The sequence below is a fragment of the Thermobia domestica genome, chromosome 17, assembly GCF_964235325.1.
Source record: "Thermobia domestica chromosome 17, izTheDome1.hap1.1, whole genome shotgun sequence".
NCBI classification, from domain to species: Eukaryota; Metazoa; Arthropoda; class Insecta; order Zygentoma; family Lepismatidae; genus Thermobia; species Thermobia domestica.
Window position 1 is genome coordinate 180645227 of NC_137470.1, and position 13581 is coordinate 180658807.

At 35.9% G+C, this 13581-nt stretch overlaps 1 protein-coding gene across 1 annotated transcript in view; it reads right to left on the minus strand.

The window, feature by feature from the left end:
- The window catches only part of LOC145674526 (transmembrane protein 208), a 56912-nt gene that overhangs the window by 31748 nt on the left and 11583 nt on the right, over positions 1-13581 (minus strand). The window contains exon 2 of the mRNA XM_081744682.1: positions 2730-2885. Coding sequence (XP_081600808.1) covers positions 2730-2885 — 156 coding nt within the window. The remainder of the gene's footprint in view (positions 1-2729; positions 2886-13581) is intronic.

Here is a 13581-nt window from a genome sequence, read left to right on the forward strand (position 1 = left end):
ATATTTAACACAAACCGGATGAGTGGAGACTATTCATAGATGGTTCCAAAACAAGCCTGAAGGGTGTACTGTTACATAATAATAACGAAAGACCGTCCATCCCTGTCGCATATGCTGCTTTAGCGAAAGAAACGTACACTACGTTGAAATCTGTTCTACGCGTCATTAGTTACAATCAGCATGAATGGCTAGTATGTGGAGATTTCAAAGTAATTTCGATTTTGTTTGGTTTGCAAGGAGGTTATACTAAGTATTGTTGTTATATATGTGAGTGGGACAGTCGCGCAAGAGATAAATACTATACACAAAACGAGTGGCCTTTAAGAACAGCTCCGATTCCTGGCTCAAAAATTATTGTCAATGAACCTCTAGTAAACCCTCAGAAAATTGTTCTCCCACCACTGCATATTAAGTTGGGACTTATGACAGCGTTTGTAAAGGCGGTGAACACGAATGAAGCAGCATTCGGATAGTTGTGCATGAAGTTTCCACGATTAAGTACAGAGAAGATCAAACAGGGAATATTCATTGGTCCACAGATACGCCAGCTCCTAAATGACCCTGACTTTGAGGCCACTCTAACCCCTGATCAGCTGCATGCGTTGCGTTGTTTCCGTAATTTGACCACATTGTTCTTGGGGAAACAAGAGAGCCGACAATTACAGGGACCTTGTGGATGAATTAATTCATGCTTATCAAAACATTGGCTGCAACACGACACTGAAAATGCACTTTCTTCACTCACACCTCGATGTCTTCCCAGAGAACTGTGGTGCTTTCAGTGATGAACACGGCGAGTGATTTCACTGGGATATTTCTCTCATGGAACATCGATACACGGGTCGGTGGACAGCTGCAATGTTGGCTGACTTTTGCTGGACGCTACAGAGGGATGCTTCAGACACAACCTACAAGAGAAAGGCAAAGAAACGGCGCAATTCATTGAAGGTGAGTGCATTCATTTATCCTAGGCCATAAATTTGTGTACAATTTACTTTTGTGCAGCAATAACGAAGGTCCGAGGACCAATTTATTTTTTTTGGCAAAAATGTAGTAGACCAATTTATTTTTTTGGCCAAAAATGTAATAGACAGGGGAAATTTGCGGTATTTCAGTTCAAAGGATAATATTTATTCTCAGTTCGGTCTTCTTGATGGCACATAATGTTATCAGTCTTAGAATAACTTTTCCAGCATTCTTTCCAGTTATTTATTGCAGCATTACCAGCTGTAGGCAGAAAAAAGTCGGAACTTTGCAGAAGGGGAATTTTTTGTGCAATATTTCAGTACATAAAATCCCCCACCCCAGTACAGACTACCGAAATGATAGTTACATTGTCTGAATGTATTGTCCTATAGTTCTGTTCGGCATACGGAAGTCAATATTACATTTTTAATGTACATGTTGTAAAGGTATGTAAAATTTTGGCATTTCGGTAGAAGGGATAATATTTTTTTTCACAGTTCGGCTCGCTTCGATCATGACGACATTTGCAGAAAACATTCCCAATATTGACAGGTTACTTTTCAAATATAAATTATAATTTTACTATTGCAGGGTTGCCAGTAAAAAAAAATAAAAAAATCGGATTTTCCTCTTAAAAAAAGGGATATTTTCGAATATATGGGTATACAATTTCCCAACGGTACCGGTTACCGGAATGATTGTTAAATTTTCAGAAAGTACGGTCATCGACGAATAGAAAGAGGTATAACACATTCCGCAACGATAAATAGGGACGTAATTATACGTTCCTGAGTAAAACCTAACAAAATAAATGTGAAAAACATGAATTTTTAGGTATATTCCACATTTACTGGCAACCCTGAACTACCAGCTAATTTTAAGTGTGATATTCGTGTTCAGCGCTTCGAAATCTATAAAGATTGGCTACTTTCGTTTCTGTAAAAATCCACTGTAGACCAGTGTTATTAAAAGAAAAATCTTTTGTGAAGTCCAGGATTAACTATACCTATGATAAAAAATAAAATAAGCAATCAGCAACACCAGGCACGTACGCAGAAATTTATTTCAGGAGGTTTCCGAAGCTTTTTGGGAGGCTGAAATCAAATATGAACATACATTATATTAAAATATGTAAAATCATACGTAAAATTAGACTAAATTTAGAGAAAAGTTGGGATTTCCTGGGAAGTCTGGACCCCAAGAACCCACACCCTGCGTCCGTCCCTGACAGAGACATTATGAAACATTTCATTGATGTTGTTTGCTTTCTGGGCAAACAAGAGAGGCTTTCAAGGGGTCATAATAAGAGTACAGATTCTTCAAACAAAGGAAATTAACTGTTAATTTGTAAATTATAGCTTTGGACAATTGATCAAAGCACAAAGTTTATTAATATCACTCATGTAACTATTTCGGTAATGTAACATCGTCTTCATAAGACACGTTATGGAAGCTGGACTAGCTGATGTCAAGAACTGTTACATGTTGTTATAATTTAGATAAAAGAGACTAAGAAGTTTTATACCATTCCGAGGCGGCTCGTGAAGGAAGTCACACTAACGCTTGAAACTATGGGAATAAAGATTTACCTATTACATTACTTCTTGTATGCAACAATTAGTACATAAATGAAGTTTTCTTGTCTTGGTTTCAAGAAAGAAAAAAAACTAATTTTTACCGCTGTGACGTTTTTCACGAGATGCCTCTGATACCATTGCTTACCCAAAGTAAAATTTTACCACATGCCACAGGAAAATACTTACTACATTTTGCATATTAAACGTATCGGACAGCAAGCACATGATGGCCAAGAAAATTCCGTTTGCCCCTAAGATCATGTTTCGATAGAAGCTTAACGTTGCATTGTTCTCCTCAACAATTTGTTTTTGTCCTTTCGTTAATTGTTTTCCCTTTTGTGGCTGAAACAAAAAAGACAGTATAAAACAATATGATTACAATAATCACTGTAAAGGTTAAATAAAAAAAAAAAAAAATACAAAGAAACAAAGTAAGAACAGGTATCATTAAATATGCCTTTCAACAGGTTCTAAGACTAATGATTTTTTGAAGGTTTGAGCCTGGAAATGTTTCTTCCATGTTTTCTCGAGCTTCACCTTTCTCTGTTAACCACTTAACGTAAAGGACGAGTATACTCGTCCTTTTTATTTTTATCGAAAACTTAAGACGACGACTATACTCGTCTGAGCTTCTGTTGACCCGTTCTCCTTTTAAAAGGTTGAATATACACGTTTTCTAATGTTTCTTTATGTTTCCACCAGATAATGCTGCTGAAGAAATCATTTACTCATCTCATTGTTGAGTCGTCAACAATGAACCCTATCACCACCATTTATAATGTTCTTATGTGAATAATGTAATAAAGTAATAAAAAAATTACATTAAAAATGGAACAACTTTTGGTTGAAAATCTGTACGTTAAGAGGTTAACTCCCAACATTTTCTTCTATTTTTCAAATTATCGATCAGTTGTTGTTCTTCCTATTCCTCGCTTTCCTTCCATCTTTCCTTCTATAGTAGTATGAAGAACACAATTTCTTCGTAACATCTGTCCAATCCAATTGGTCTTCCTACGAAAGTTGCTGGCTAAAACCGTTTTCTTCTCTCCTATCCTTTTTAAAACATCTTCGTTTGTTGCTCTCTCTCTCTGTCCACTTTGTCTTCTCCATCTTTCCCCAACACGACATTTTGAAACTCTCTAAATATTCCTTCTAAGAACTCGTATAGAACAAAATCTCGTGTCTGAAACATCGTTGCCCAAAATCGCGCGGGACATAATCCCGTTTGGGTAAAATCTCGCTGGCTGAAATCTCGGTAGGATATTACGTGATCATAGCCATTTATTCAGTGCAAAATGTTCAACACAGAACTTTTAAAGAAGGATGACGGGATTAACCCCGTTAACCTCCACATACTTTAACCCAACACACTGAGGTTGATTGGGAAGAACCAACTATACATATATATGGATCGTATTGTATTAAAATCCAATATAACTTTTAAGTTCGGGTGGGATTGAGGTTATTTCATTCTTCTCAGAGTTCACGCCTTTAAGAAGAGCCTGAAAGAAAATATACTCCCTGTTGCGAGAAAATCCAATAATCAATAAATTTAGTCTGGATTTCAAGAAATCTTCCCTTTTTCAACCCCTTTGACTGATTTCAGTTGCGAGGAATGGAGATGATATAGAAGCCCTAAATAAAAATATACACTACATCGTATCAAAATATAAGATATTTTACGTGTACTATGCTTCAAAATTGTATTTATTGGATCAAAAGATCCAATATATTTCAGGCAAAAATTTTCTTGTAGACTTTATATCTGGAGAACTACGATAGTATAGCCAAACCCAAACTAACAATTTTACTCAGCATGATGTGCTTATTCCGCAAAAAGATACGAAAACTAGAGGCCGTTCAAAAAAAATTGTGGGCCCTGATCCAAAAAAATTAATATATTTCATCCAATCAAACATTTTCTTGTACGCCCTATATTTTGAGAACTACATATAGTGTAGCCAAACTAAGACTAACAATTTACACAGTATGAAGTGCTTATTCCGTAAAAAAAGAAGAAAACTCGATTTAGGAGCCGTTACTAACTTTTGTGGCCCCTGATCCAAAAACTAATTATTGGCCAAGATCGCAATCTTTTGATGCGTTTTTTTTTTTTTTTTCATCATTCCTAAAATTCTTGTTATACTATGTATATTTCTAAATTGCAACATGGGGTGTATTTTCGCCTTATAACCCTATATTCTTGAAGGATATGATCAATAAACACTAACCTTTAAGACTGGAAGAGAACACATACCAAATTTTAATTAAAACGAATACATCGAAACTTTATTCGACTCCTGTTTAATCGACTTTGGCGTTCGTTTGTCCGAATATTCCTGCGAGAATCCTAAACCGTTCGTAAACAAATTTGACATGGTGATTTGAGAATGCGGTTGTAATGCCCCACACGTTATGTGATGGCATTCCAACTCTGATCGTTTATTTATTCATTATTCTTATGATTTTGTTGTTCTTATTCAAAAATGAAATCTTTGAAGTTTTACGTCCCACGGTTATGCCGTTTAGGCTAAAGGAGACGGTGATGATAAGTAATGAATGAAATGGTGGAATCAAGAAAGTGGGAGGAAACGGGAGAACCCCGAGAAAACCCACGCACACGGTGTTTGTCCACCACAAAGCTCACTTGGCGGGGGCTGGGATCGAACCCGGGACCCCAAGCACCGGAGGTGAACGCTCTACCACTGAGCCACCGCGGCCCTTGTTCTTATTCATTCTGTTAATTATTCAATAATTTGTCGTCAATTTTATTTTGCATTTCAACGCAAAACATATATTGGCTAAATGGTACAATTTCTGCACCTCTAAATTTCTTCGTGAAAAGAAAAGGAAGTCATCTTATATACTAAAAAATGGTTGCTAAGTGAGAAGTTAAATGATATTCTTAAGAGTGTTAATTATGAGAAATATGGAGTTTAAAACTATGCAGCGTTAATTTTTCGAACCCACTCCGGGTTCTCATAAGTAATGTATCTTCCGATATTCGTATCAATAGTCTAAATTAATTATAGCCTCGTCAAAATTCCCTGTTAACTTATACTATGTTGTTTGTGCATTGGCTATTCAAATGGTATCAGTTCCAATGGAAGAAGGAAGTCGTTAATGTAATGTTGCAAAAGAGTGGTTTTCGTACTACATACTATTTCGAAGGTTGCATGTCGATTGGGGATTACGTCGGAAGGAGACTTATTTACATACTTCTGCTTGGAATAGGTTGACGTGGTATTACATACGTATTTGATTTATTAGAAATATGGAGTTTAAAACTATGCAGCGTTAATTAGTAGACCCCCTCCGGGTTCTCACACGCAATTTTCGATGACCGTCTTTATGTACTAAAACTGTTGAAGCATAATCAAAATTTCTAGTGGAAACAATGTTATCTACTCTTTGAATATCTGATGGCTGTTTACAACATTTAGGATCTGGACTGTTGATTAGGGTGGGCCGAAAACGGCCGAAAAAAATTTTTTTTAGAAAATTAATATTGAGTACCGTGCAAAAGTTGTATAATGTTATATTATGTTTCCTCACCAAAACAGAGCCGGATTAAAATATATTTAACCGGGCCCCGGGGGCCCCAAAGAACGTTAATTTTGAAAAAAAAAAAAAGTAGCCAGCAATGAAAACATTACTAAAATATATTTTTTGGAAAGTTAAGTTTGAGTACCATGCAAAAGTTGTATAATATTACGTTATGTTTCTTCACCAAAATAGAGCCGGATAAAAAGATATTTAACCGGGCCCCGGGGGCCCGAAAGAACGCTAATTTTGAAAAAAAAAAGTAGCCAGCAATGAAAATATTATTAAAATATATTTTTAGAAAGTTAAGTTTCAGTACCGTGCAAAAGTTGTATAATGTTATATTATGTTTCCTCACCAAAACAGCCGGGATAAAAGATATTTAACCGGGCCCCGGGGGCCCTAAAGAACGTTAATTTTGAAAAAAAAGTTGTGAATAGTGAAAATATTATTGAAATATATTTTTTTAGAAAGTTAAGTTTGAGTACCGTGCAAAATTTATAATGTCATGTTTCCTCACCAAAACAGAGCCGGATAAAAAGATATTTAACCGGGCCCCGGGAGCCCAAAAGAACGTTAATGCTGAAAAAATATGGTTGTGAGTAGTGAAAATATTGAAATATTTGTTTTCAGGAAATTAAGTTTGAGTACCGTGCAAAAGTTGTATAATGCTATGTTTCTTCCCCAAAACAGAGGCAGAAAAAATATTTCAGCAGGCCCTGCGGGTCCGAAAAGTGTTATTATTATTATTTTAAATATAAACACCATTATTTTAAGTATGTATAGAAAATTGGTTAAGATTCCTAATACTTTAACTTGACCCCAGGATTTTAAATGTTCTGATCTGATGTGCAGCTCTTCGCCTGATTGGTGTTTAGTAGATATAATAGTACGGACAAAATACATAAGGTAAGGTTGAAAAATTGACCAACAAACACCAAACCAGCGCAGAACTCACCACGTGGAGGTGGCTACACAGCGAGTTCCTCCCACCCACCCTCCTCTTACTTAAAGCTCCTTAGTGGAATCTTGGAACAAAATATTGAGATTTATGTTCGAAGCTTGGTAGATACAGTTTTGCTCGAATATAACCGTCTCGTGCAACACTCCCGCATACTTCTGAAGAAGATTCTGTTACTACCTTTACACACCTCTCCAAAGCCTGTGTGTGGAAGGGGAACGTGACAAACTGAAACCTCCTCTTGTCCACAATCATTTCGGTTGGTTCTTCTATTGATACGATAGCCGAAATTGGAGGTTTCGTTACTATTACTTCTGACCAATCGGTCAAATCGATACAATCCGCATATTCTTGAGTGCTTTGCCTATTGCAATTGTCAATTAGAACCATAGTTTGGTATTTTCGGCCATCAAAATAGAGACCCTTAAAATTAGTAGCTTTAAACTGTAGACGGTTTCTTTTTTCTTTTTTGCTAGTTTCGTACGGATTTTGTTTTTATCTACTACCTTGTCTTAGTTTTGTTCAGTAAATTCATATCTTCTAAAACAGCGGATACAATTTTAGCAGCCGACCTATTCGATATACCTGTTAAATCTTTTGCGGTACTCATTTGTTTAGGGCTCACTATTGTTTATTTAGGTTTACTTTAGATTTTATTCTCCAAATGATTGCTCCATGCGAACTCTTCATCCTCTGAATTCGGGGTGGAAGCGCTTAATGTATGTTCCAAGTACGGGATTGAGGCTAACGATTGTAACCCTCTTGTAATTGGTACCGTAGCATCATAATCGATCTGTGTGTCATGCTTTCTTTTGAGCCTATGGGTTTCTGCTTCATTTACATTCAACTCGTCATTTGTCTCTGATTTCTCTGATCTAATATGAGCTCCCAGTCCAAAAGCGGTATATAATTTGATTTACCACACTTACAGGTTAATCTATCGCAGCATTTGCAAGAGAAAATATCACATAACTTCTGAGCACCGTTCTTAAATTTCTTTAATTTGACTCTTAATGGGGGATATCTCATTTCTTAATGGGGTTAATGATCGTTTTGCATTTTGAGTTGTAATTCAAAATCATATGCTTAATTCGAAGTCAAGACAATACAGGAAGAGAGACTCGCAGCTATATTGTTTCTAGTTTATTTGAATTCAGCAATGTAAGCGCCGCCTTTGGAAAGCCAGTGTTATGTATTTTGCATCCAGATGCGAGAAAGTGATATTCTCTTAAAGTTTGAGAGTTCTGAGCTGGGCTCAACACAAAGGTTTTTCGTGTGTTAATATGGTAGTTATGAAAGTTAGTTAAGCTCTTAATAGTTATTTGCGTATATTGAAACCATGTATTTCATGTTTTATGTATTAATAGTATTGTCTGGTAAAATGTTATTACCGGTATTACCTAAAACCATTTTATTTGATCAAAAAATTGGAAACTTTAGGGCCACGGGGGCCCGGTTAAATATTGTTTTAAAATCAACATATTTGATATGGCTTCATTTCGTACCAATGCACAACTTTTGATAACTACTCAATCCTGAATATCTGAAAAAAAATTTTTCGGCCCACCCTACTGTTGATGCCACACAAAGCTATGAATATTTTACTAGGATATGGGATATATGTAAGTCTAATATTAATAATCATGTTTGAGAAATTAAAATCCGTAGAATGATTTGGATTACAAGGTTTATTGAAATGTGGAACTAGGCGTATTCCAAGTATGTTATACATGTGAAGAATATAGAAACGTAGAGAAATTGAATTATTAAAGAAGAAATAAGAAAAATAAATGCACATTTATTATTGATATAATAGTACAAAGTATATTTCATTTTAGTAAAGATAAAATATTTAATTAAATACAAATATAAAGAAGTATAGTTATAAAAGCTCGAAATACGCCTAAGAAACTAAAAGATGCAAAAGAGTACTGTTTATCCACATATTTCCTATTGCAATTAGGAATCATTCTTCAGGATAGTCAACACACACAAAAGTTAACTATGGAATACCTTCAGATAATAAACTATATTTAAAACTCCAATTATTAATAATACTAACATATACCTAGAGATACTTGCTTAAAACATCTAAGAATATATCAACTTGAATTAGACCGTCGTCCAGTTACATTATAATTTAGATGGATCATTGGAAAACAGCTACATCCTGAAGGAAAAGGAAATAAGTTCAATATGTAAACGCAGATAATATATGTCTTGATAATATCTTTGCATGTGATTTTATGTATGTATTATTTATGTGAATGTTCTGTACTCATTTGTTTTGTTTCAGATTATTGTTTTGTAATAATATCTTGAATTGTGAACTGTTTGTTGGTCATTGTAATATTATAATTGTATCTAGGCATATTCTGATTATTCCTTGTTCGATTTTTTGGGTACAGACTCTCCCCATTCCGCATCTGGAAGCGTTTGTGTTTTCTTGCTTGGGGTGTCATCCTAAGCTGGCGACTCGGGTCGTTCACGTCGCCTTCGTGAGTGCTTCCGTGTTCACACAGGGTGACGTGTTCTATTCTTTTCCGTTGCGTTGATTTGACTACTTAGCCCACTCTTCATCTTCTGCTGCTGTGAAGAAAGTCTGTTCTTTAATGATAATAGAAGATGCATCGAAAGAAGAACATGTGACTACATCGCAGTGGTGGTGACGAAGGAGAGGAGCGTGTCACGGTCTGAGTGTAATCAGGTGTCCGAGATCCCGACCGGACTTACCATTGAGGAATAATCACCAGAAAACAAGATGCCCATAGACTTAATCTTGGAAAAGCATCTGGCGCGCAAATTCTCATTACAAACAATGGAAAATAGAATTGTCAGCATTAGAAATAGGGCGAAGTCCTTTTCGTTTTGTTCTGCGAACACAATTTTTCAAAGCCGTTAGGCTTTTTTGCTGATATGCCACATTCAACTATTTACATGTCGTGTTCGTTCACGAAAACAATTGATACTCTAAAAAATATTATGAATAATCAATAACGGTCAATCGCTGAGCTTCAAATTTGTAATTATTTAATATTTATTTATGTATTTATTTTAAGCTTTCAAGCGATAATAGGAGAGAAAGTACGATGATCGTGAAAAAAAAGTCGAATTCAACGGATTTACACGGTTCATGATTCTTACAAACCGAAAAACTGTTTTTTCGAGGTCTGTTCGCTTTGATGTATGTTCACCTAAAGACCATACTGTTCAACGTATCCACATTAAATTTTCAACTTAAGTTATTAATATTATTATTATTATTATTATTATTATTATTATTATTATTATTATTATTATTATTATTATTATTATTATTATGGGATTCTCCAGAGAACTTTTTCGAATTTTCTTTCTACCTCTAAAAATAAGGGTAATTTACTGATGGATAAAAATAAAAGAAATTGCAATTTTCTCGGAAATGGCTCTAATGATTTTTTTTTTTCATAAATCAATATTTTATGAACAGCCCTTGAGAGAAATCCTGAAAGGGTAGCTTACTTTTGGATGTGGCTTTTCCTCAGAAAATTTTCGCCAAAACGACCAAGACAATTCTGCTCGTATTTCATTGATAAATCAGGGCCGGCCTTACGAGGTGCGGCGCCCGATTAGAAACATTCTGCGGGGCTCCAGGTTCACAACTAACTTGCACCAAGGACTGTAGAACCGTATATATATATCAGGGCGCAAAATTTCAAAGTCAGACGCACTCGCCAATCCAAAAATGACAGACGCCAATATCTCTCACGTACAAATTATAATAAGTCCTCTATCCTTCCCCCCCCCCCCCCCCGGCTTGCTTTTGGTTTGACAAGGAAAAAGATTACATCAGGGCATAACCTTTCAAAACCAGACAAATAGTGTCAGTGTAATCAATTTTGAATTGGACAATTCACACACATATTAAAAAATTATCTTACCTTAAGACTACAGGTTTGTGTAACGCTCTCTCTGCACTGAAGTATTGGTTGACGATTATGGTTTTCGAATCAAAGTCCTTAAATGAAAGGGCGATTGATGGAAATTGTCAGCAAATCATCCAGCGTGTCAGTCTTAAGTGAATTTCTGTAGTAGTCTTAACTCTGTTAAGACTGCTGAAGCCTGTCTCACATGAAGCAATACTTAGAGGTAAAACTACACAAAATGTGACAAAGATGAAGCAAATTGGGGAATCTCGTAGTGAAGTTTTCATTGCAATTGTTTTTTTTTTTTTTTTTTGTGTGTGTGTGTGTCTGATTCAACGTCAATGAAAAAAAAAAAAAAAAAAACAAACGTTTACATTCTTCCCACTCTGCTAAGATAACGTCCACTTTTTCAATGTATAAATCTGGTTGCAAGTACTTAAAGAGCAGTTTTATGTCTTCCACACCAAATTCAAGGATTTGTCCTCAGTGACAATTATTTTCATGCGAAACATAAACTGCGCAGCACTGTGAGTTTAGACAGAAACCATTCCTACTGAACACTGGTCGCCAGCTCTAAATTTCTAGTCGCCAATGGCGACCTGGCGACCGGAAATTTTGCGCCCTGATATATATAGATATAGATATATATAAATATAAAACTCTCTGCTGGTCTAGTGGTTACATCCGTTTCCCTTTATAACGTTTTACCATCTGCAAAATGTTCTGGTGAAAAAGCTCCCTCTGTTCATTGCTTATAGCAGCTAATTTTTCAGAGAAATAACTCAAATGGAAATGCAGACAGTGAATGAATTTTAAAATACATATTTCACCCTTGTGAATCGCAATTTTTCAAGGTTCTCTACCAATATTTCACAGTTTTCCTCTCTTATAAGTAAACCTATCGATGTCGAAATCTAGTTTCTTGACCAAACTTGGCAGAGAAGTGTGGAATATCAAGAAGTGATCGGAAGCAAAATTTAAAGTACTTCTATCTATTAAGACTAAGCGGTTAGCGTACGTGCCTTTGACGTGGGTGGCTCGGGTTCGATTCCCGGCGGGAGCTCATGGGGTTCGGATTCCACGTTAATCAGTAGGTCCACGTCTCATATAGCCTCGCTGCTGAACGGGACGTTAAACTCAAAATCAACTCAACTCATTCTATCTATAAAGACGGCCGCAGTGGACAAAAACCTGGTTGACCAAAATAAGCCATAATAAAGTGTTTCAAGTTTCAAAATTTCATTTTATTTGTAAAACGGGTAAAGGGATAAAAACAAAAACACATTAACGGAAACCGGTAGGAAGTAGATATCTACTTGAGGGTATACTTATCATGGTCGCCATCTTGAAGTTGCCTATCTTGTATCTCGCTCTACTTTTTTTTTCTTTTTTTTAATAGGAAGGAGTTCATATAGTATATCAAGTTGGGCTAGAATTTTACGAGAAATACAATGGTGAAGTCTATGTTTCCATAAGTTTATAGTTGTAAGAGATAATGAAATGCAGATTGATATGAATTTGTTGGTTGAAAGATTTCTTAACAGCTGTATGTTTTTGAAAAGATTTCTATTCAGGTAAACCTAAACCTCTGTACGTTAGTGAGAACATTGTACAGGGCTACTTATGAAAGGTATAATCAGCTTGAAATCATTACCGACTGCAGACAAAATGAAATGGTGATGAGACGATCACAAACCTTAAGGAACTGAAGGAAAATGGATGACATATTTTCCATTTGACTATTTGAGTTAGAAGACAAACATTCAAACCAGCCACCTGTTTAGTACGCACTAGTATATATATATTCCGTTTTCCTGACTTCATTAAAAAAAAAAAAAAAAAAATCTACGAGTATTTTCGCAGGAGAAGGCAAAGTTTGTCCTCTGGTTTTGTATTTTTAATATACCTACAATAAGGAAAGAATATGCATGGAAGTCGCACTGAGGATGATTTATTTGATAACATCTCGGTTTTCACGGTAGTATCACATGACATAATCAGTAAAAATGCCAGGAAGTTTTACTTAGTGGAGTGTTAAAAATGAGAGAGGGTGTGCACCCAGAATAATGATACACATTTTTACACAAAGTCAAAGAAGACAATATTTTTACGCCCAGGGGTGTATATAAGGGAATTTGGGGGATTGTTGGGGTGGGCAGAATACTCCCTGGACATAATATCTATTTTTACAACGGAAGTTATAAACATAAAAAAAAAAAAACTAAAGAAACTACTGCAGCATTAAATTCAGAAAATATTTACTTATGCCAGGAAACTCAATATAAACTATTCATTTACTTGTTAGGGAGAGACCAGCCCTCCTTTGTGAAGTCCACGGCTGTACCTGTATTGCAATATGTTGTTGTGTGTACTTGACAACCGAGAGTACCAGAGCCATCTTAACGGTAGCATAGTTACTTGGTTGAGGGCTCACAAGCATTGGGGAACCCGGCGAGCAGAATGGCATGTATTAGGGGCAAAATTTAGTAATAGGGACCACAACATACTTGTTTGCTCTAGGGCTTAATATGCTGTTCAAACTTCACTGAAGAGTAGATTAGACTGGAGACTGGACAGTAGAGTAGACGGCACTAGCGCGGGGCCCGATTGGGAGCAATCGGTCCAATCG